General features: G+C 42.5%; 1 protein-coding gene across 1 annotated transcript in view; it reads left to right on the top strand.

Annotated features, from left to right (window-relative positions):
- Positions 1-21,420, top strand: part of SLC4A1 (solute carrier family 4 member 1 (Diego blood group)) — a 107,237-nt gene extending 85,817 nt beyond the window's left edge. The window contains exons 18-22 of the mRNA XM_082271255.1: positions 3,431-3,606; positions 6,282-6,523; positions 13,821-13,990; positions 15,117-15,290; positions 21,104-21,420. Coding sequence (XP_082127381.1) covers positions 3,431-3,606; positions 6,282-6,523; positions 13,821-13,990; positions 15,117-15,290; positions 21,104-21,184 — 843 coding nt within the window. The 3' untranslated portion in view covers positions 21,185-21,420. The remainder of the gene's footprint in view (positions 1-3,430; positions 3,607-6,281; positions 6,524-13,820; positions 13,991-15,116; positions 15,291-21,103) is intronic.
- Positions 21,421-22,215: the final 795 nt, after the last annotated feature.

Here is a 22,215-nt window from a genome sequence, read left to right as displayed (position 1 = left end):
AAGCTTTGTTAAAATCCGAAGACAACATACATTTTACTCACTAGCAAATGATGATAGGGCACATAACACAATGGAACCGGTCGTCTCCAAAATAGCCAGGGAGCCCCTGTGTTGGATGACGTGTTGGTGCCTGCAAATGTCTAGCTGGGCTGACATCGCTGACCTTTGCTCCTTGTGGGGCGGGATGGCTTGTTGAGGGTGGTACAAGAAGCTAACTGCTTAACACCTTGCAAATGCAACAATGGCTCAGTAGCACGCTTTGGCTCTGAGGAGCAGGGTTCTCCCTCGAAACGCGTCAGCCATGAGCATCCCCTGGAATGTCAACTTCCTTCCATCCAGTCTCCAGAAGTACACTGTTTTAATTGTGCCCGCCGTGCAATGCAGCCGATCACTGCCAAGTGATCCGTGACCGTGGCTGAGCTGGCTCCCTCCTCTCCTCTCTCTGTTATTGTCCTCCTCTCCCTTTTGAGTCCGAGAGCTGTAGGGGGGCGGGCCGGGCCGAGGATTGAAGTCTGGAGGGCGGAGCTGAGGCCCACACAGGAGAGGAGCCTGAAGGACTCAGAGAGAAAGGCAGCGGCGGGACGTGAGCAACAGACACACAAGTGAGGCATGAGACTGATACTCAGACTGACAGTGAGTGACCGCGAGAGACCGGTGAGAAAAGCAAGTAAGTCACTGTCAGCCACTCACAGGAGAATTTCAATTGAATGGCATGATGAATAGAGCACTGCACTTCCTTGCCCTGGTTGTACCTGTACTCCTCCTGCTTCCTCTGGCCTGGTGCATAATATCCCACCATTCCCTAGGGTGAAAATTAAATGGCATGAATAGAGGACTGCCCCTGGCCCTGACTCACAACATGTTCAGTTGAAGCCAGGGAAGGATATTAACCCTAGGGAATGGAATGGGATAAATTTGGTGGGTTATGTCCAGGCCAGAGAAAGCAGGAGGAGTACTGCTTATGCACCAGAGGCAGGAGGAGAGACTTTGCTTGTCCGCTCTCAACGCTGCCCCTGCCTCAGCCTACGTTCACATTGGTCCGATTGTCTGATGTTAAATCGCATGTCAAATTGGAGCCAATTGCCGGCAATGGCATCAGCTGAACCGGTGCAATGCGGACTTTGCGGCGCCACACCGATTCCCAAAAGAAGACTGCAGTCAGTCCATTCCCCCAAGTATATTTTCTTCTAAATGAAGTAAGTTAAAAAAAAAAAAATTGCGATTATCCATTTGTTTTTCAGGTGACCCGGAGCGAGAAGATGGAGGTAAGTATAATTTTAGGGCGGAACTCCACTTTAAGGGGGCAAAACCTTCCGGTCCAGAAGTGTTTAACCACTTCAGCCCCGGAAGGTTTTACCCCCTTAATGACCAGGCCATTTTTTGCAAAACGGCACTGCGTTGCTTTAACTGACAATTGTGCAGTCGTATGACGCTGTACCCAAATAAAATTGATGTCCTTTATTCCCCACAAACAGAGCTTTCTTTGGGTGGTATTTGATCACCCGTGCATTTTTTTGATTATGCCCTATAAACAAAATAAGAGCGACGATTTTGAAAAAAAAAACTATATTTTTTACTTTCTGCTATAAAACATTCCCAATAAAAAATAAATTAAAAAAAATCAATTTTTTTATCAATTTAGGCCAATTTGTATTCTTCTGAATATTTTTGGTAAAAAAAATCCCAAAAAGCGCATAATAATTGGTTTGCGCAAAAGTTATTGCGTTTACAAACTACAGGATCGATTTTTGGACTTTTTAATTTATTTTTTATTTTTTATTAGTAATGGTGGCGATCAGCGATTTTTATCGGGGCTGCGACATTGTGGCAGACAAATCTGACACTAAGTGACACTTTTTGGGGACCAGTGACACCAATACAGTGATCGGTGCTAAATAATATGCAATTTTACTGTATAAATGTCACTGACAGGGAAAGGGTTAACACAGGGGGTGATCAAGGGGTTAAATGTGTGTCCCTAGTGTGTTTTCTTACTGTGGGGGGGCAGAGAGAGATCGGTAGTTCAACTTCACTGAATAGTCAGATCCCTCTCTGCCTGTCTGACAGGAGAGCCGCCTCATATTGTTTACATACAAGGCGGCTCTCCTGTCAGTGTCACTGACGATCGCGGGAGGCCAGCGGCGATCGAGCCGCCTCCTCCCACGGCCCGCCTCCCGTTGTGTCTAGACATGTGTTTTTTTTATAATTCAGTTGTAGTGCCTTAAACCAGTGCTCCCCAACATTTTTATCGCCGTGGACCGGTCAACGTTTGATCATTTTTCCGTGGCCCGCTGAGGGGGGGGGGGGAATGTCAATGCAGAGTGACCAGCGTGCCTCCATTTAATGCAGAGTGCCACAGCGTGCCCCTAATCAATGCAGAGTGCCACAGCATGCCCCCAATCAATGCAGGGTGCCACAGCGTGCCCCCCAATCAATGCACAGTGACCAGCGTGCCCCCAATCAATGCACAGTGACCAGTGCACTTACCTGATTTGCAGCGGCGGCTTCTCCTCAGTCTCCCCGTGTCTCCTCGAGTCCTCCCTCCTCCTCCTCCTTGGCCGATGGCATGGGTTCGCCTTTCGGCCAATCAGGAAATGGGTCTTGGACTGCTCTGCTGCCCCGGGTCCACCCTTTTCTGAAATTTTTTTTTTCTAAAATGGAAATAATGTAATGTTCTTTGGGCGGACCGGTACCGGTCCGCGGCCCAGGGGTTGGGGATCACTGCCTTAAACATGTGTGTGTATGAATAATGTGGTGCATTCAATAGTGTAAACATAAAAACAGATTAGAATCTGCTAATCAGACAATTTGCAGCTTGATCTTTCTATTAAGCTTTTGCATCAGGTTTCTCAAACCTTTGCATGCCTGCGCTTTATGAGATAATGACTAAGCCCCTCCCCTTTTTGACATTGTCGAAAAGGGGCGGGGCATGGTGACCTTAAAATGATGCCCCCCCTGAAAAAAGTTCTGCGGAGGCCCATGGCCTCAGCCCAGCTAGAAATGTGAGGGGTGTACTCAATTTTGTAAAATACTGTATATATAATATTTGTGATCATATTGACTATCCTATGTAGTGCTCACATGTGATGCTGAGCCTCCATAATTGAAAGAACTGAAACCCAATAAGTGGGTGGGCTAGGAACACTAATAATAGGTATAAAAGAACTAGTTGATGATTGAATGTCCTCCAGACAGGACATTACACAAGCTCTATTTGACTTGCTGCAGCTAATGTTTTGTGAAAAGCTCACAGTGTGCAGTGATATCAGAGTAAGCAATTTCAGGTGTGCACATAAAAATGTGCAAGCCGGAAGGTAAGCCTGGAGTTCAGATTTAAGTACAGGTTGTTTGGAAAATATAAGCTTTTGCCTGTTTTGACATGCATGTACCAATACAAAAACATAACAGTCTGCATTCCTTGTGTTTCCAGAAACTGTCCCTTCCCAAGGGTCTTAGTGTTTCCCGACCCAATGATCGAGGCTGGTTCATCTCACCATTGGGACTAGACAGCAATCTACATCCTTTCCCTATCTGGATGATGTTTGCCTCTATAGTCCCTGCCTTACTGGTCTTCATCCTCATCTTCATGGAATCCCAGATTACCACGTAAGAAACAAGCAGATCTTGCAGCCAGGTTCTAAAAATGGAAATAGACCTCATGTTGTCGCTTTGCTGCCTGACAGTCAGATCCTTCTTCAAAACTAACCAGATGCAGGAAAAAAAAAGAACACTTCCTGTTGAAAGTGTTGGAAATGAACATTACTGTTTGTAACAGCAGAATGAGAGCTATTGCCATCAAATTATAGTCCTCATTTGTCAATGTGCACCCCATCTATAAACTGATGATCTGTGATGATGTGTGGCAGTTGAAGTAGGTTCATGGAGTAATGCCTTGTACACACGCATCGATAGTTGGCCGTGAATTTTCGGCCAACGTCCGATCGGCCGATTTTCGGCTTGTTAGTATGATGCTTTCGACAACCGACTCCGACTTTTCGGCCGAACAAAATCTGGTGTGCATGCTATAAAATTTTTGTTGGCCGTCAACAGAACGACCGATTTTCCGTCAGTCAGTACAGATTTCGGCAGAAAAAAATCTGATGAGCAAGATTGGGCATGCTCAGAGAAGAAAAAACACACGGAAAGTAAACCAGAACATGACATCACTTCTGAAGTTGGTTTTTGTTGGCCGAGAAAATTTGTGTGCAGTCTAGAGCACATTTCAACCAACACAATAACACTGGACAAAAGAAGGCCGATCGGTCGGCCGATAATCGTTGCGTGTGTACGAGGCATAAGCCATATGAATATTCATCTTTTTCCTCTTATAGAGAATTCGGTAATAGGTTGTGGGGAAGTAGATATACCTTTGTTGATATGCCACAAGCTAGTCCTGGAGAAGCAAAGGTCATTGAGTCACTGTCTTGGATGTAGTGAGTTTAATTTAAAACAGGGTATAGCCAATTAATCAAAATATAATCACATAGGAGGTTTTTTTTTTTCGAGCTATAGGCCCTTTATTCTAAAATGTATGTGTATCCACGCTTAGGAATAGTATTAATTATAAGTGAAACAACTTATTTATGGCTGCTGCTGATTACAAAGGTAAAAACCCACAAAAGATGAATAAATAAGGTGTCAGCACTGCTGGACTATGTAGTCTGTGTTGAGCAATTATAAAGTGTTATACATATAATATTGTATTTACATACAAAGTTATCAACCAACTAACATAAATAAAGTTCTCTGTGCAAAAAGTCCTTATATCTTGAAAGTGATATTAAAATACATAAATGTATAAAGTCTTTCTGTGCTTCAAAGTGCAAGTGCTTGAAATCTAGAATAGGTGAATCACTCAGTGCTCCCCTCTCGTGTCCCTACTCACCGGAAATATGTAAAAAATTGCCATCTGGTGCTATGAAAGCACTGTGGATAATGCATGGGATAATTTTTCCTTCTCCTGGGTTCAGTGGATATATGTCGTATGTAAAAAGCCTTACAATAAGTGATAGGGATATTCCTTCTCCTTTAGACTCCCAATGGCATGTTTCATAGAATTAAGAAGACGTTCTCATAGCATAAAACTGCATCATTTTATTAAAACATAAATAGATTGCACTTACATAATAAAAGCAGTGTACAGCATGAAAATCCCGTGGTGTTCACGCGGCGTGCGTTCCAACCACCGGTAGTGACGTCAGACATTAGTCTGACGTCACTACCGGTGACGCGTTTCGCCCCTCCCACTGGGCGTCATCTGAAGCTTCACTGTGCATCAGAGGCGTAACTAGAACCTTCAGGGCCCTGATGCAAGAAACCATGAAGGGCCCCCCAGACCCCTGGCCGGGCCCTTACCTTCAAGCCCAGGGCTCTTCCCACTAATCCTGGGGCTCTTTACACTCGTTGCATGGCCTTTTATTACGGTCCCGCAGCAGGATTCTTTCACAGGTTCTGCAGTGGGCCCCCTTCCTGCAATCTTGTGGGCCCCCTTCCTGCAATCTTGTGGGCCCCCTTCCTGCAATCTTGGGGCCTCCCCAGAGTGGTGCAATCTAGGGTCCGGTCGCAAGTGTGACCTTTGCGATCCTGGAAGTTCACCCACTGGTTTGCTACCGGGCCCCCTGGAGCATGGGGCCCGGTAGCGATTGCAACCCCTGCAACCCCTGTAGTTACGCCCCTGCTGTGCATTATCCACAGTGCTTTCATAGCACCAGATGTAAGTGCAATCTATTTATATGTTTTAATAAAATGATGTAGTTTTATGCTATGAGAACGTCTTCTTAATTCTATGAAAACGGGGTTGGACAGGAAGATGGCTTACATTCTAAGCTCCTTAAAGGCAGGGACTGATATGACTGTACAACATATATGTAAATTGACAGCGCTATTTAATACCTGTACTAAATAGCTAAATATTAAGATGGCAAGATGGCATAAAAAAATAAGATGGCAAGTTGGTGGGGCTTAGGTTGGGGTGCAGAAACTAGTTCCATAGCTGAGGAAGTTAACAGTTAAAAAAGTCACAAAAGAATCACAAGGGTGCACCAAAGAGGCTTTTCTGGCCAGCAAAGGTAATAGCAGGTACCCGGTATTACCTGCTTCAAGAAATAACTTTTAAATATTTAAATGTTTAAAATGACAGACCAGTTCTCTCTAAATTGTCCACATCAATTGGAAATGTCAGCAGCATATAGTTAGCCCTACAACAACAATAGCAATATCCAGTATAATGTGCTTATTTTCCCCTTTAAAGCAGATGCCTGATCTTTCTCTCTGTCCTGTAGGCTCATCGTCAGTAAACCAGAAAGGAAAGCAGTGAAGGGTTCTGGATTCCACTTGGATCTCTTGCTGATTGTAGGAATGGGTGGTGTGTGTGCCCTCTTTGGATTACCTTGGCTCAGCGCCACAACAGTGCGTACAGTCAGCCATGCCAATGCTCTCACCATCATGTCCAAAGGAGAAAAGCCTCAGATAGAGCGTGTTATAGAGCAAAGAGTCAGTGGACTGCTGGTGGCTCTTCTTGTAGGTAAGTATATTCAATATGTATCAAATATTGTCTTGGCTAGCAGGTGGATAAAAGGGTGGTCTAGTTTTAGTGAGTGTAAGCTAGATGTAGAACTGTTGTTGGAATGTGGCTGGCAAAGGCTGGAGCTTGGAACTACCAAAAGTTATGTCACCTTATCTGGTTCCTGAAGAATAACAGAGGACTTTATCAGCAAGTTGACAGCAAGGCTTGTTCCTATACAGCCCAATAATTACATTCTCTAGTTTTCAAGCATCTTTGGGCCCTAGTAAGTATATGCAAAAATCTCCCTGCAAGCAGGTCCCATCCCGTGTTCTGCTACAAAGTAGTAAATTGATGATGCTGGAACTCTTAGGCTCCATTCACATCTAAGCGTCTCGTTTTCAGGCGTTTTTTCTGGGCTTTTTTCGGGCGGTTTTTTTTTTGGCTTTTTTCAGGCGTTTTATGGGGCTTTTTTCAGGCATTTTATAGGGCTTTTTTCAGGCGTTTTTTGCAGGTGTTTGGAGGCAGGCATTGACATCTAACGAAAACGCTTTTAATTGGCCAAAAAAGAAATTCATGTACTTTTTTGAGCTTCAGGCATTTTGCTTCAGGCGACAAAATGCTCAGATGTGAACAGGGGCCAAATGAATGGGATTTTGCTTGTTTGGCGTTTTGAGACTTCAGAGATGAGCGTTTTACGAGCTGAAATACGCTTAGGTGTGAATAGGACCTTAAGTGGTTCTAAAGACATTTTTAATTAAAATATTAAACATGTTATTTTCACCTACTGTGGCCCTGAACTTCCTCTTCTAGTGTCCTCTGCCGGTGATCTTGGTCCCTCCTATTCTGTGTCTGCCCCCTTAGCAAGTGGCTGGCTGTGGGGGGGGGGGGGGGTTTCAGAAGTGTGGATGAATTGTTTTACTCCCACTGGGCACAGTCCGGCCCCCCTAAAGTCTGAAGGACACTAAACTGGCCCTTTCTTTATAACGTTTAGAGACCCCTGCCCTAGAGCCTCCTTGACCTTTCTATTTGTCATCTAGGCCTTCTAGTACTAAAAGGAACAATGGGGGAACCTTAGGGTGGGAAGAAGTCATTGAAAGCTGCAAGTAACTTCAGCTGCCTATATGTCTGCATCTACATTTTAACAATTAAGTTTGAAGGTTGCCTCTGCTTATACATTTTTTTTATCATATGTTTTAAATATCTTTATCAGGGTAATGCCCAGAGATGGCATCTGCATCAAGGAGTTTGTTAGACTTGTATTTTTTTTTTATGTGTGTTCAAGATGAGGTACATGTATATTTAATCATAATGTATGCATTGCCCTCCTCCGACTGTCATAAACCACATTCTGCCTGGAGCTACAGAGTGACCTCTCAATCCTTCCTCTCTGACAAAGACTATCAAACAAGACAGGCTTAATTTCACCTTGAGGGTGTACAGATTTATAGGAAACACAATATAGAAACTGGGTCAGAAATACACATAAAGGACACACAATGAGATGTGAACAGACAAGAACATAATTGCAGAGAAGCATAGAGAATAGAAGGTGCCAACATTTTATAATAATTTATGGCCGCTAGTCCCACAATTCTTGGAAGACCGTGTATCATTATAATACTAATCATAATGACTTACATAAAAAAAAAATCTGCACAAATGATGAAAACATATAAAATTGTCAGCAGCTGTGCACAATCCAGACACCGGATTAAAAAAACACAAATCAAAAAAGTGCAGCGCTATTAGTGATGAATAAATAAATGAATGTAATGAAAGTCCATGTAAACAGTCCCATTAAACACTGAGAAAGATAAGGAAATCCCTAAATCCGTAAAAAGTGATGGAAGACTTGCAAAGATGCCACCAGCCTGTGATATCACATCACGCTTACCCTAATGTAGTGACCCCCTAATAAGGAAGGTCGCATTCACTTTGTTTAACAATTGGAAGCAGAATCCAAATTTCTTGGAAGAAGCTCCCTCAATCAGATGAACGGCACCAGACACAATATGGCAACATCCGCGTCCCTCGTTCATGAAAGATGCGCAAAGGAGCGTTCAGATTACCAGGATTTCATGCAAATAAAATGATCCACATAGCGTAATCTTATTTAAAATGTAATATAGTGCAAAAAAAAAAGAGTAACACTCCCATATAGAAAGCCTTGGGAGAAGCATGTAATAGATACACTTGTCTTTCCAATAATTAAAATGGGCGACATTGACCGCACATGCGTAGTAACATGTGTGCTTAGCTAGACCCAGCGCGTTTCGTCATATGTGACGTCATCAGGGGTACGCACATACGCAAATATCACGCATATACACAGAGAGACCCAGGAGGATCCCCATGATTGGACAAGCAATCTAACAAAAGGGGAGGAATCAACTGAGTGACTTAATAATAGATGTCAAGCACACTAGAAGGTCCGTTGCCAGCACCATCTATTGACTGGATAGCAAAATACTCACTTTTGTGAGATACTGTAACCTCTAATGATTTTATACTTTAGACATAAGAATTTTTTTGCAGTTCTTGATTTAACATTGGGCATGTTTAATGCGTGTGTTGCTATTTTAACCATGTATTTAATTATTAATTTTTAGCTGTAATAAATTTGGCAGGATACCTTAGGTTGTTTATGTAGATGGACATCTTTAGAATTAAGTTGGGTATTTACATCTATAGCTTAGTTGTTTCGTTTATCCAACGACAACAATTTTTGACTCCTATGGAGTTTATTTGGGGTGTATTTTGCTATCCAGTCACTAGATGGTGCTGACAACGGACTTGCGTGCTTGACATTTATTATTAAGTCACTCAGTTGATTCTTCCCCTTTTGTTAGATTGCTTGTCCAATCGAGGGGATCCTCCTGGGTCTCTCTGTGTATATATATATATGCATGGTATTTGCGTGTGTGCGTACCCCCTGATGATGTCACGTATGATGAAAGCAGCGGATCTAGCTACACACACATGCTACTACGCAGTCGATTTTGTCCATTTTAATTATTGGAAAGACGGATGTATCTATTACATGCTTCTCCCAAGGCTTTCTATATGTGAGTATTACTTTTTTTTTGCACTATATTAAATTTTAAATGAGATTAGGCTATGTGGATAATCCTGGTCATCTGAACGCTCCTTGGCGTATCTTTCATGAACGAGGGACGCGGATGTTGCCATTATGTGTCTGGTGCCATTCATCTGATTGAGGGAGCTTCTTCCCAGAAATTTGGATTCTGCTTCCAATTGTTAACCACTTGCCTACTGGGCACTTAAACCCCCTCTTGCCCAAGCCAATTTTCAGCTTTCAGCACTGTCACACTTTAAATGACAATTGCGCAGGCATGCAACACTGTACCCAAATTACATTTTTATTTTTTTTTTAAATCAAATAGAGCTTTCTTTCGGTGGTTTTTAAACACTTCTGGGGTTTTTATTTTTTGCTGAACAAACAAAAAAATTTTGAAAAAAACTAAAAACAGTTTTTATAGTTTGTTATAAAATTTTGCAAACAAGTAATTTTTCTCCTTCATTGATGTGCGCTGATGAGGCAGCACTGATGGGCCCTGATAGGCACTGGTAGGCTGCACTGATGAGCACTGATAGGCTGCACTGATGGGCACTGATAGGCTGCACTGATGGGCACTGAAAGGCGACACTGATGGGCACTGATAAGGTGGCACTGATGGGCACTGATAGGGTGCCACTGATAAGGTAGCACTGATAAGGCGGCACTGATAAGGCAGCACTGATAGGTGGCACTGATGGGTGGCACTGATGGGTGGCACCGAAGGATAATGATGGGCGGTACTGAAGGGCACTGGTAAGTGGCACTGAAGGGCACTAATAGGCGGCACTCATGGGCACTGATGGGCACTAATAGGTAGCACTGATGGGTGGCACTGTTGGGCACTGGTAGGGGACACTTATGATGGGGCACTGATAGGTGGCACTGGTGAGCACTGATAGGTGACACTGGTAGGTGGCGCTGGTGGGCACTGGTAGGTGGCACTAGTGGGCACTGGCAGATGGCACTGGTGGGCACTGGTAGGTGGCGCTGGGGGGCACTGGTAGGTGGCACTGGTGGTTGACACAGGTGGGCACTTGTGGGCACTGGTAGGTGGCACTGGGGGCAAAAATAATCTCTCTCCTCTTCAGGACCGATGTCCCTCTGACAGCAACTGGCGATCGTTGTCTTTTTCTCCTCACACTGACAGTGTGAGGAGAAAAAAACAGCCGATCACCGGATGCTGTTTACTTTACATGATCAGCTGTCATTGGCTGACAGCTGATCACATGGTAAGGGGGTGGGATGGCCCTGATCTCCGATCTGTGATCAGGCGAGTCTCATGGACTCGCCGATGACAGAGCAAGCCAGGCGCGCTCCGCAGGGCACGCGCAGGCTACTCGTTGCTAAAAGGACGTCCATGTACGCCCTCCCGGCAATTCAGGTACGCGCTGTAGCCGTCATTGGGCTATAGCGCGGGCGTCATCTAGTTAAACAAAGTGAATCCGACCTACCTTATTCGGGCATTACTACATTAGGGTAAGCGTGGTGTGTAATCACAGGCTGGTTGCATCTTTGCAAATCTTCCATCACTTTTCTCGGATTGAGGGATTTCCTTATCTTTCTCAGTGTTTAATGGGACTGTTTACATGGACTTTCATTACATTCATGTATTTATTCATCACTAATAGCGCTGCACTTTTTTGATTTGTGTTTGTTTGATTCGGTGTCTGGATTGTGCACAGCTGCTGACAATTTGATATGTTTTCATCATTTGCACATATTTATTTTTTATATAAGTCATTATGATTAGTTTTATAATGATACATGGTCTTCCAAGAATTGTGGGACTAGCGGCCATACATTATAATAAAATGTTGGCACCAGCTATTCTCCATGCTCCTCTGAAATTATGTTCTTGTCTGTTCACATCTCTTTGTGTGTCCTTTATGTGTATTTCTGACCCAGTTTCTATTTTGTGTTTCCTATAAATCTGTACACCCTCAAGGTGAAAAATGATTTCAAAGCAGCAGGCAAATCCTGACCAAAAGTTCCAACAACCAGGAGTGTTTCACTGCAGTTTTTTTTTATAACACGATGTAGAATGCAGCAGAAAAATAAGTCATTCCCCCTACTAGGCCCCAGAATAGCCAGAGATGCAAATCCAGGAACTCTGAAGCCCCTTTGGGGCCAAGTCTAAGATTGCTTTTACATTGCTAGTGAAACCTTAAACTTCCATAACTGTGAGCACAAACCCCTTCCCTCGCATCAAAACCCACACACCTACTAACTCCCTGTACAATGAAAGAGCCTTGCTGGCCAATAATGGCATTTTGATTGGTCTGTAGCCAGCTCATGAGAAGGACTTAGGATCAGGATGGGGGCTTAGGTCCAAAATGAAGGCCTCACTAGCAAACTATAAGCAATCTCAGATGGGGCACCGAACTTGTTTTTCTGATAAAAGCAAATAATAGGTTTTTTTTTGGAACGAATGACTGGTTCACTTTAACCGCTTTAATACCGGACACTTTCACACCCTTCCTGCCGAGGCCAATTTTCAGCTTTCAGCGCTGTCTCACTTTGAATGACAATTGCGCGGTTATGCAACACTTTACCAAAATAACATTTTTGGCATTTTTGGCAGACATATTGAGCTTTTTTTTACTGGTATTTAATCACCACTGGGTTTTTTATTTTTTGCTAAACAAATAAGGAAAGACCGAAACTTTTGAAGAAAAACGTTTTTCTTAGCTTCTGTTATAAAATTTTGCAAATAAGTAATTTTTCTTCAATGATCTGCGCTGATGAGGCTACAATGATGTGCAATGAGGAGGCTGCACTGATGTGCATTGATGGGAACTGATGAGGCTGCACTGATAAGGCTGCACTGATGTGCATTGATAGGCACTGATGAAGCTGCACTGATGGGCACTGATAAACTGCACTGATGGACACTGATGGGTCTGCACTGATAATCAGGGCATGGATGAACAATGTATTCATTCTGCCCTGTCAAACTTGCCTGCTATAAGCTCTCTTTTCCTCACGCAGAAACAGCGTGTGAGGAAAATAATGGCGAGAACCAGCAAGTCTGTTTACATGTGACCAGCTGTGACTGGACACAGCTGATCACATGGTAAGGGGCCACTAGGATTGGCCCTTTACCCTGATCCTTTTATCCAGCAGTCACAGAGCACACTCCAGTGAGTGTGAGGGAGGCGCACATGTAGGAGGTAGCTGTCTTTTGGCTATAGCACAGGCAGAAACCGGTTAATATGAATCTGTGGTCAGGCTAAGGATATTTTTACATTTTTAACAAAGAGTAACTGAGCTTTAAAAGAAGCTTTTGTTTCTCACTGTAGCTGCAGGCACAGAGAAGCAATTCATCCCCAAAGTTGACGGCAGGAGCACTGAAGTCCTTCCCTCAGCAGCTCAGTTTCCAGTGTTACCCTCCCGGAAGTGATTCAGCAAATCATCTTCAGCTCAGCTTCCCCTGATCCCCTCTCCCAGTCAATGGGAGAGCAGGGGAATTTGAACTGCTCAGAAAAGTATGACTTCAATGCTCCTAATGGGAATTTTGATGGTGAATTTCTCCACAGTGTCTGGGGCTACGGAGGTCAATGAGGGCTTGTTTTAAAGTTTGTTTACTGGATGTGAAAATTTATGTAAACTCAAAGAATTATTTTTTTTATTAGCTTCATTTTGATCTGGTTAATATATCATTCAAATCATCTTGTTATACCTGTTTTATACATGCAAAAAATAAATAAATGCTAGTACTGCCAGAGATCCTTGTCAGCTGATAACCTTCTATGTTCTTTGCTTGTGCTGCATTTTTATCAGATACGTAGTAAGTCAGGTTGTAAGAGGACACAAGTCCACCCAGAGACACAAATTCTTCTAGATTCCTAGCAATCTCTCAGGACTACTACTACTACTCCTAGTAGTGGGTGCTCTGTAGTCCTGTTTTAGGGTGCTCCTCACAGTATGGTGAGAAAGTGTTGCCACCCTAGAATAGGAAGTCACCATTAAGGACTAGTAAGCTGCAGTATATTACATTTCTGTTGAGGAGTTTAGGTACGTGTTAACATTTATATTCTTGAAGCCACAGGATTGCTTAAAACCCAGAGAATCAACTTGCTTATTTTTAATGGAAACATTAGATTTTAGATAAGTACTTTACCTTAGCTCAAATTAAACAAGATTCCATGGCATAGTAAAGTAATCTGTATACATGTTTGCCTAATATTAGTCTTTACATTTTAATTTATTCAACTGCAAACTTCAATTTCTTTGCAGGTCTCTCAATTCTAATGGAACCAGTTCTGTCCCTCATCCCACTGCCTGTTCTTTTTGGTATCTTTTTGTACATGGGTGTCACCTCTCTGAGTGGAATACAGCTGTTTGACCGGATCTTGCTTACTCTAAAGCCTCCTAAATATCACCCCAAAGAGTCCTATGTCACTCGGGTAAGAGCTGGCAGAGATTGATAGGGAAAGGGGACACAGGGCAGTTATATTGGAAAGGAGAATAGTGAAGGTTAATGAAAAATGATGATAAACGCAGTGAAAAAGTTGAAGATTAAAGTCATAATGGTAATGAGAAAGATTAAAATGATAGGTAAAAACAGTAAGATTAAAAGAAAAATACAGTAAACCCCCGCTCCATCGCAGTTCAGTTTTTGCGGTCCCGGTATATTGCGTTTTTTTTTTGTAATGTTATTTTACTATATAAATCATTAAATATAAAATATTTTTTTGTTTTCCATAGCTTTGCTATGTCTCTCAGTATCTTTTATGTGTTTAAATGAGATTCTATTGTTTTAAAAGTGTGTTTAAAGACCTTAAAATGCTTTTACACGTACAGTGACAGTAAAAAAAACATGCCTACAATGCATTTTAATAGGGTTTTTCTATTTAGCGGATTTTCACTTTTCGTGGCTGGGTCCGGAACGTAACCCCCGCAATGGAGGGGGGTTTACTGTATACATAAGTGACAGTTGTAAAACATTTGAATATGTCTTTAAAATCCATTTGGCAAAATTTTAAAAGTTCAACCTTTTATCACCACCCTTGAGCTTCCATCCAATGACATTACTTTCACAAGATGAGAGGCTGCAGCAGGGCCAGGGCCCAGACAAGGGGTGCGCGGAAGGGGACGCTGCCCTGGGCACAATGGTTTACTGGGGGGGCGCATTCCTTCTGTTGCAAGGCTGACAGGAGCAGTGACAATCGAGTGACTGCTGGCTGTAGGGTCCTCTAAGCTTGCACATCATGAACGAGGGAGGGGCATCATGAACGGGGAGGGAGCAGTTTGGCATCTTTGCCCTGGGCGCCGGATGACCTTGTCCTGGCACTGAACAGTTGTACAGGATTTAAAGAATTGTGTCATCTCTGAGCCAGCATCTCAGTCCAGGTTGTTGTCCTTGTATGATGCCTACATAAAGATGGATACATCCTTAAAGAAAGAAAAGCAGATGAAAGGGGAGTACACATAGGATAAAAAAATATTTCTGATGTCAGGTCTGTTATAGTGCTTGGCTGTAGGTTCTATTACTGAAAGTAAATATTGCATATTGTTCACTCTTTCCTCTAGGTAAAGACTTGGCGCATGCACATCTTTACTTTGATTCAGATGATCTGCCTGGTGGGGCTGTTCGCAGTGATGTTAACCCCTGCTTCTCTGGCTTTGCCGTTCCTCCTCATCCTCACCGTGCCACTCCGCAAATTCCTTCTTCCCACGATCTTTACTGCCCTGGAACTCAAGTGTGTAAGTATTACAGATAACTCCTAGAAGCTTCTTGGTTGTTTGGGAGCCAATGCTTTACACAAATAGTACTGGCTACAAGGGCATGACTACCACCTTATCGGACTATTAGATGGCTACGAAGCCCAGCAGAACATGGTGCTCTGCATAGACTCGCAGTGTAATTGTATATATATTAAATAGGTGCTTCTCAACCTTAGTGAAACCAGGGCCTGGTAAATTCTTCCTAACTGTTCCATGGCCCAACAGTAAATGAAGATTTTATGCTCATGAAAAACTCAAAAATATGTTTAAAATGTAATAAAACAGGGAGAAATCAGTCAAAATACAGTACTGTAATTTAAATAGACACACTGACAAAAATTAGAATACCCACTTAAATAACTGGTGTTAGTGGAATAGTGTCCATAAGCTTTCTCAGTGTTATGCCTGGTTACCAATTAAGCAATTTGTATTTTTAATTAGCACAATTGTCTGATTGCTTGTTGGGTACGAGGCATTTTTTGCACTATATAGACTCTGTATCTCACTTCACTATTGTGCTGTGATCAAGGCGGTTTGCTGAAACATGTTAGCCTTCCTGTATACTCTTTTCATGTAACTAATATTTTTTCTATACGGATTTGGAGTTGCCGGCTCACCTACTGGATTTGTTTGCTCGGTGGAATAGTGACCCTCGGGGAAGAATAGACCCTCAAATCATTGGTGTCAGTGCAATAGTTTGCCCCAGGGAAAAATAGTCCTTCAAATCATTGGTGTCAGTGGGATAGTGGGCGCCAAGAATATATTGTCCATGAAATCATTGGTGTCAGTGGGATAGTAGGCCGCAAGGATAAATAGTCCTTCAAATCATTGGTGTCAGTGGGATAGTGGGCCCCAAGGTTAATTGCTCCTTCAAATCATTGGTGTCATTGGGATAGTGAACACCAGGGAAGAATAGTCCTTTAAAATATTGTTGTCAGTGGTATAGTGGACCCAAGGATAAATAGTCCTTCAGATCATTGGTATCAGTGGGATAGCAGGCCCAGGGAAAAATAGTCCTTCAAATCATTGGTGTTAGTGTGATAGTGGGCCCCAGGGATCAATAGCCCTTCAAGTCACTGGTGTCAGTTCGGTAGTGGGTCCCAAGGAAGAATAGTTCTTCAAATCATTGGTGTCAGTGGGATAGTGAAACCCAAAGAAGAATTGTTTTTCAAATCATAGGAGTCAGTAGGATAGTGACCTCTAGCCACTTAAGCCCCGGAAGATTTTACCCCCTTCCTGACCGGGGGTTTTTTGCGATTTTTTACTGCGTGACTTTAATGGACAATTGCACGGTCGTGTGACGCTGTACCTAAACAAATTTCACGTCCTTTTTTTCCCACAAGCAGAGCTTTCTTTTGGTGGTATTTGATCACCTGTGCGATTTTTTGATCATGCTAAACAAAAAAAGAGCGTAAATTTTTCAAAAATAACAATATTTTTCACTTTTTTTTATATGAAATTCCCCCATAAAAAATGTAAAAATCAAAATTTTTTAACATTTTCGGCCAATTTGTTTTATGCTACATATGTTTGGTAAAAAAAATCGCAAAAAGCGTATTTTGATTGGTTTGCGCAAAAGTTATTGCGTTTACTAACAAAGGGAAAGATTTTTGTCATTTTTGGTGTTTTTTTTTTTAACGAGTAATGGCGGCGATCTGCAATTTTTTTGCGGTACTGCGACATTGCGGCGGACAGATCGGACCCTTGACTGACATTTTTGACACTTTTGGGGGTACCAGTGACATTACTGCAGTAATCAGTGCTATACATATGCACTGTTACTGTAAAAATGACACTGGCAGGGAAGGGGTTAACTGTATTGGAGAGGGAGGGGTTAAGTGTGTCCTAGGGGCGTGTTTCTAACTGTGATGGGACATGTCTCCTATTGTAAAAACAGAGATCAACGGTTCTACATAGTAGAACCGTCTGATCTCCATTTTTACACAGGGGAGAATGACAGGCGGCTTGTTTACACAAGCCGCCCGCCTTTCTCCCGCTCTACCGAGGATCGCAGTGTGACCGGGGGACATCGGGTCCGTCGGTCACACGCCTGGACTCCTCTGTGAACGAGCCTCAGCGGGCGCGCACCTCAGCGGGCGCGCACCTCAGCGGGCGCGCGCTCGCCCGCTATTGGCTCAAAGCCCCGTGACAGGCTAGCGACGTAGATCTACGTCACTCTGCCTGGCCGGGGCTGACTGCCGCAGTAAATATACTGTGCGCAGTCGACAAGCGGCTAGAGAAGAATAGGCCTTCAAATCAGTGGCATCAGTGGGATAGTGGGCCCCAGGAAAGAACAGTGCTTCAAATCATTGGTGTCAGTTGATAGTTGGCCCCAGGGAAAAAAAGTCCTTCAAATCATTGGTGTCAGTGAGATAGTGGGTCCTTGGGAAGAATAGTCCTTCGAATTATTGCTGTCTGTGGGATAGTGGGTCCTTGGGAAGAATAGTCCTTCAAATTCTTGGTGTCAGTGGGATAGCAGGCCCCAAGGATAAATAGTCATTCAAATCATTGGTGTCAGTGGGATAGTGGGCCTCAAGGATAAATAGTCCTTCAATTCATTAGTGTTAGTGGAATAATGGGCCATAAGGATAAATAGTCCTTCAAATCATTGGAGTCAGTAGGATATTGAACATCAGGGAAGAATAGTCCTTCAAATAATTGTTGTCAGTGGGATAGTTGACCCAAGGATAAAAAGTCCTTCAAATCATTGGTGTCAGTGGGTATAGTGAACCGTAGAGAAGAATAGTAATTTAAATAGTTGTTGTCAGTGGGAAAGCAGGCCCAGGGATAAATAGTCCTTCAAATCATTGGTGTCCATTGGATGGTGGGCCTCGGGGAACAATAGTTCTTCAGATTTTTGGTGCATGTTGGTATAGTAAACCTCAGGGAAGAATAGTCCATTTAAATCATTGGTGTCAGTGGAATAGTGGACCTCAGGGAGGAATAGTCCTTCAAATCATTGCTGTTAGTGGGATAGTGGGACCCAAGGATAAATAGTCCTTCAGACTATTGGTGTCAGTAAGGTGGTGGGCCCCAAGGATAAATAGTGCTTTAAATCATTGGTGTCAGTGGGATAGTAACCCCTAGAGAAGAATAGGCCTTCAAATCAGTGGCATCAGTGGGCCCCAGGAAAGAACAGTGGGCCCCAGGAAAGAACAGTGCTTCAAATCATTGGTGTCAGTTGGTAGTTGGCCCCAGGGAAAAAAGTCCTTCAAATCATTGGTGTCAGTGGGATAGTGGGTCCAAGGGAAGAATAGTCCTTCAAATTATTGCTGTCAGTGGGATAGTGGGCCCTAGGGAAGAATAGTCCTTCAAATTATTGGTGTCATTGGGATAGCAGGCCCCAAGGATAAATAGTCCTTCAAATCATTGGTGTCAGTAGGATATAGAACATCAGAGAAGAAGAGTCCTTCAAATAATTGTTGTCAGTGGGATAGTGGACTGCAGCCCGGTGAATGAGAACCACTGTTCTAGATTAGTAGAATATCCCAATATATTCATATGGCATGAAAACAAAATATACCTCTACCATGATTGTAGACAAAAGGACAAAATGGACCACTTTAACAAGATAGGTGGTGTATACCACAAATGGTGTAGGAGAGGGGAAACTGTAAATAAAGAGATACACAAATACAGATGGGATCTTATGAAGAATCGATCAGCTGAGAAAACAATTCAGAGATGAATCAAGAAATCAGCAGGTAGTCTTTTATATCTCATGAGATTTCTTTACCCGGACCACCGAGGTTATATTCCGATATCTGCATGTGTTGAAACCGGATTTACCCCATGAGGCCATGGCACACTATCAGCTTTATAGAAGCTACAAACTCTGTGCGTGTTTTTTTCTGGCGATTTGTAGCTGGCTACTGAGCTATAAAATCTCCTGTGTGACCTAGGCCCAAGCCCTAATAAATTAGAGGAGCCTGCTGCATTGCACAGCCTCTGCTTTAGCGGCAATGACACATAAGCAGTTCTGTCACTGGTGGCACATCATGACGAGCTTGGGTTTGCTCTGAACCCAAGTTCATTCGAACCCAGAAGTAAGCTGTCATTGCTGGGCCAAACAGCTGTGACCAGGAAATTCCTGGTCGTGCAGCTGCAGGAACACAAATGGACGATGATTTTCATGACAACATTGGTCTAATATAGAAAATCTCCAAAATAAATAGGGTTTAAGGAACCCATGAAGGGAGTCATATGATGGAACAAGCAGCCTATACAAACACAGCTTTATTAAAAAATGTGAAATATTTTGTACACTAGAGATAAAACCACATACCTCCACCTCACAAAAAGCTAAAAAAGGCAATGTTGTCTGCACACCATAGCAGTTGCTCACACAGTGCGCTCACACACACACGTTACCTAATGGTGCCATAATGAAGGCATAGTGCCTTCACTACTGCTACATCCCTGGGACGATTGACTACTACAGGGCCTGCTATGGCTACAACTTTCTTGTAGCGACTACATGTTAATCTTTTTAATGTCCCTAACTCTTCCGTAGTTCCTACCCTGTTCATGGTTTTTTTAGTTCAGGTTGTATTCTTTTCTCATTAACCAGTTGTTTAACAGAAGGAATGTTCTTCATGGGACAGAAGGGGTGCTGTCTCGCTTCCCCCAGTAGTCACAGCTTGTTCCCTTATGGGGTGCCTGGGGGTGTGTAGCAGCACTGCCATTGACCCTTCCATCCCTCACTATGGACACTATTGATCTTTTTTTATCAGTCTTCGTGTACCAATTATTACTGTATAAGCAATTGTACATTTTCTTTATACTTCTGTATTCGGTACTACAAGTGGTGTCATAATGTTCATTTACCTTTGAATGTTCTTTTCTGTAAACGTTAATAAAACTATTTGAACAAGAAATTGTCACTGTAAGGATGTAGAGATAGTCACTGGGGGGGGCAATATGAACGTCAGTTCAATCCAGAATCATAGACCATCTCCATAAATAGTACACAGTAGCAGTATGTGAGTACCCCACAGTCCCAGTGTTAAATGCAGCAGTCAGGCTCAGCTGTGTCATGGAGACCGGAGCTGACACAATATCCATTCAGCATCAGCGGACTGCAGCAGCCACCAGGCGAGGTGACGTCACCCATGTGGTGATGGAGCTTCTGACATGTTTCGCCCAATCACGTTGGGCTGCTTTAGGGAAGATCTAATATAGCCATATGGCCATACAGTACTGAGCTAATGTTGCCATATGGCCATTATTGTGGTCAATAATGTCATGAGCATCCCCACCACTTTATGTAAATGCAGCTGCGGGCTGGGGAATCCCCTGCCTTGCAGCCCGACACTGACAACCGACATCCGGGTTCAGCCAAATTGGGGTTTGGGCCAAACCTGGAGCTGAACCCAAGCTCATCCCAAGTGGAAAAATGTCAGCCCAGCAATTTATTTGGCATCACTCCCTCACTGGCCAAAATGTTACAAAGTCTATTGAGGGAGCATTGATGAAGTGGTCTCTTGTTGGTTTGGCCACCAAGGAAATAATGGAGTGGTCTCTCTTTTCTCAAAAGATTGCTAGTGTAACACGGGCAAAGTCGCTGTAGGAAAAAATTACTTAGGTGTTTAGTCGAGGGTAGGTCTAAAGAGTATCTGTCATTTTAGCGGTTTAGGTCATGATGCATTCCATGAAATCCTACTGACTTGAATCTTCCAAACATGAGGCAGAGATATTTATGTATCCTAAGAGAATCAGAGCTCAGAGGTCATGTAATGCAAAGAGAACCGGGATCCTAACTTATATCATATTTTCATCTTGCTCTTTTTCAGTTGGACGCAGACGACGCCTCCGTCAATTTTGATGAAGAAGATGGTCATGATGTCTACCATGAAGTTCAAATGCCTGTTTAAATTCTCTATAGCTATCTCAAATCGATATGTAATACTGCCAACAGATTTTTAAAAAACCAAAAAAATGCATTATGCTAAAAATTTATATTCAAAGCCAGTGAACAACAAGGTATTATGAAGCTATGAATTTTAAATCAATGCAAACTAGTGAGTTTCTGAATTGTGAACATTTTTTATATACATTTTATTATGTGCTATGTGCTCACAATACTTTCTTTCCAACCTTATCCTAAAAAAAGACAAAAAAAAGTATTTTTACACTCTAAAACATATTTTTCTGCGTATTTTAACATAGAGAACCCTTTTTTGATTAAGGCAATAGCGCTCCTTCTTATCTTACCTTTTCAGCTTATTTCTTTTTGTGCTTAGACCTAGTTTTTTTTTATACTATCTGCTTTGCTTAAAGAAAAAAAAAAAGGTAAAAAAAAAAAGAAAAAAAACCACCTGTAAATATTCATTTAATATAATATATTTAGATAGAAATAAATAATATATTTTACAGTCCAAGTTTGAAATACATGTTTATATATTTGTATCTGATTTAATAAATTAAAAATTGAAACGCCTGTTAGGAAAAACTGCCATTTACTTCTTAAATTGGCCAATCAAGTTATAGTCTGATAGTACAATCTAGTAATTTTATGTTTAAATAGGCAAAATGAAAATATTTAAAGTCCAATTGAACTTTCTGTTTAATAAATTATTACTTCCCAGGTACATTGGAACAAAAAGTATGCAAAGTAATACACATTGGTTTTGTTTGGAAAGCAGCCACATCCTAAGTAGAAAAGCCTGTCCCGTGACAGAACGCTGCCGGGACATGGCAGACCTCGGTGGAAAGACCACTACCTTCCACACAAAGATTAACTCTTTTTCTCTGCATCGTGCTGGCAAGCTGTGGCTGCTTTCTAAAGAAACTAAACTGCAATATCTTGCACGCCCTTTTGTTTTGATGTACCCAGAATGCATTCAGCAGCTTTAAACTGAAAGTTGAATTGAAATTTAAAGGGTAATTTCATTTCTTCAATTAA

The sequence above is a fragment of the Pelophylax lessonae genome, assembly GCF_965119305.1.
Source record: "Pelophylax lessonae genome assembly, chromosome: 11".
Lineage (NCBI taxonomy): Eukaryota > Metazoa > Chordata > Amphibia > Anura > Ranidae > Pelophylax > Pelophylax lessonae.
Note: the sequence above shows the minus strand (reverse complement) of the source record. Positions and strands in the feature narration are given on the sequence as shown.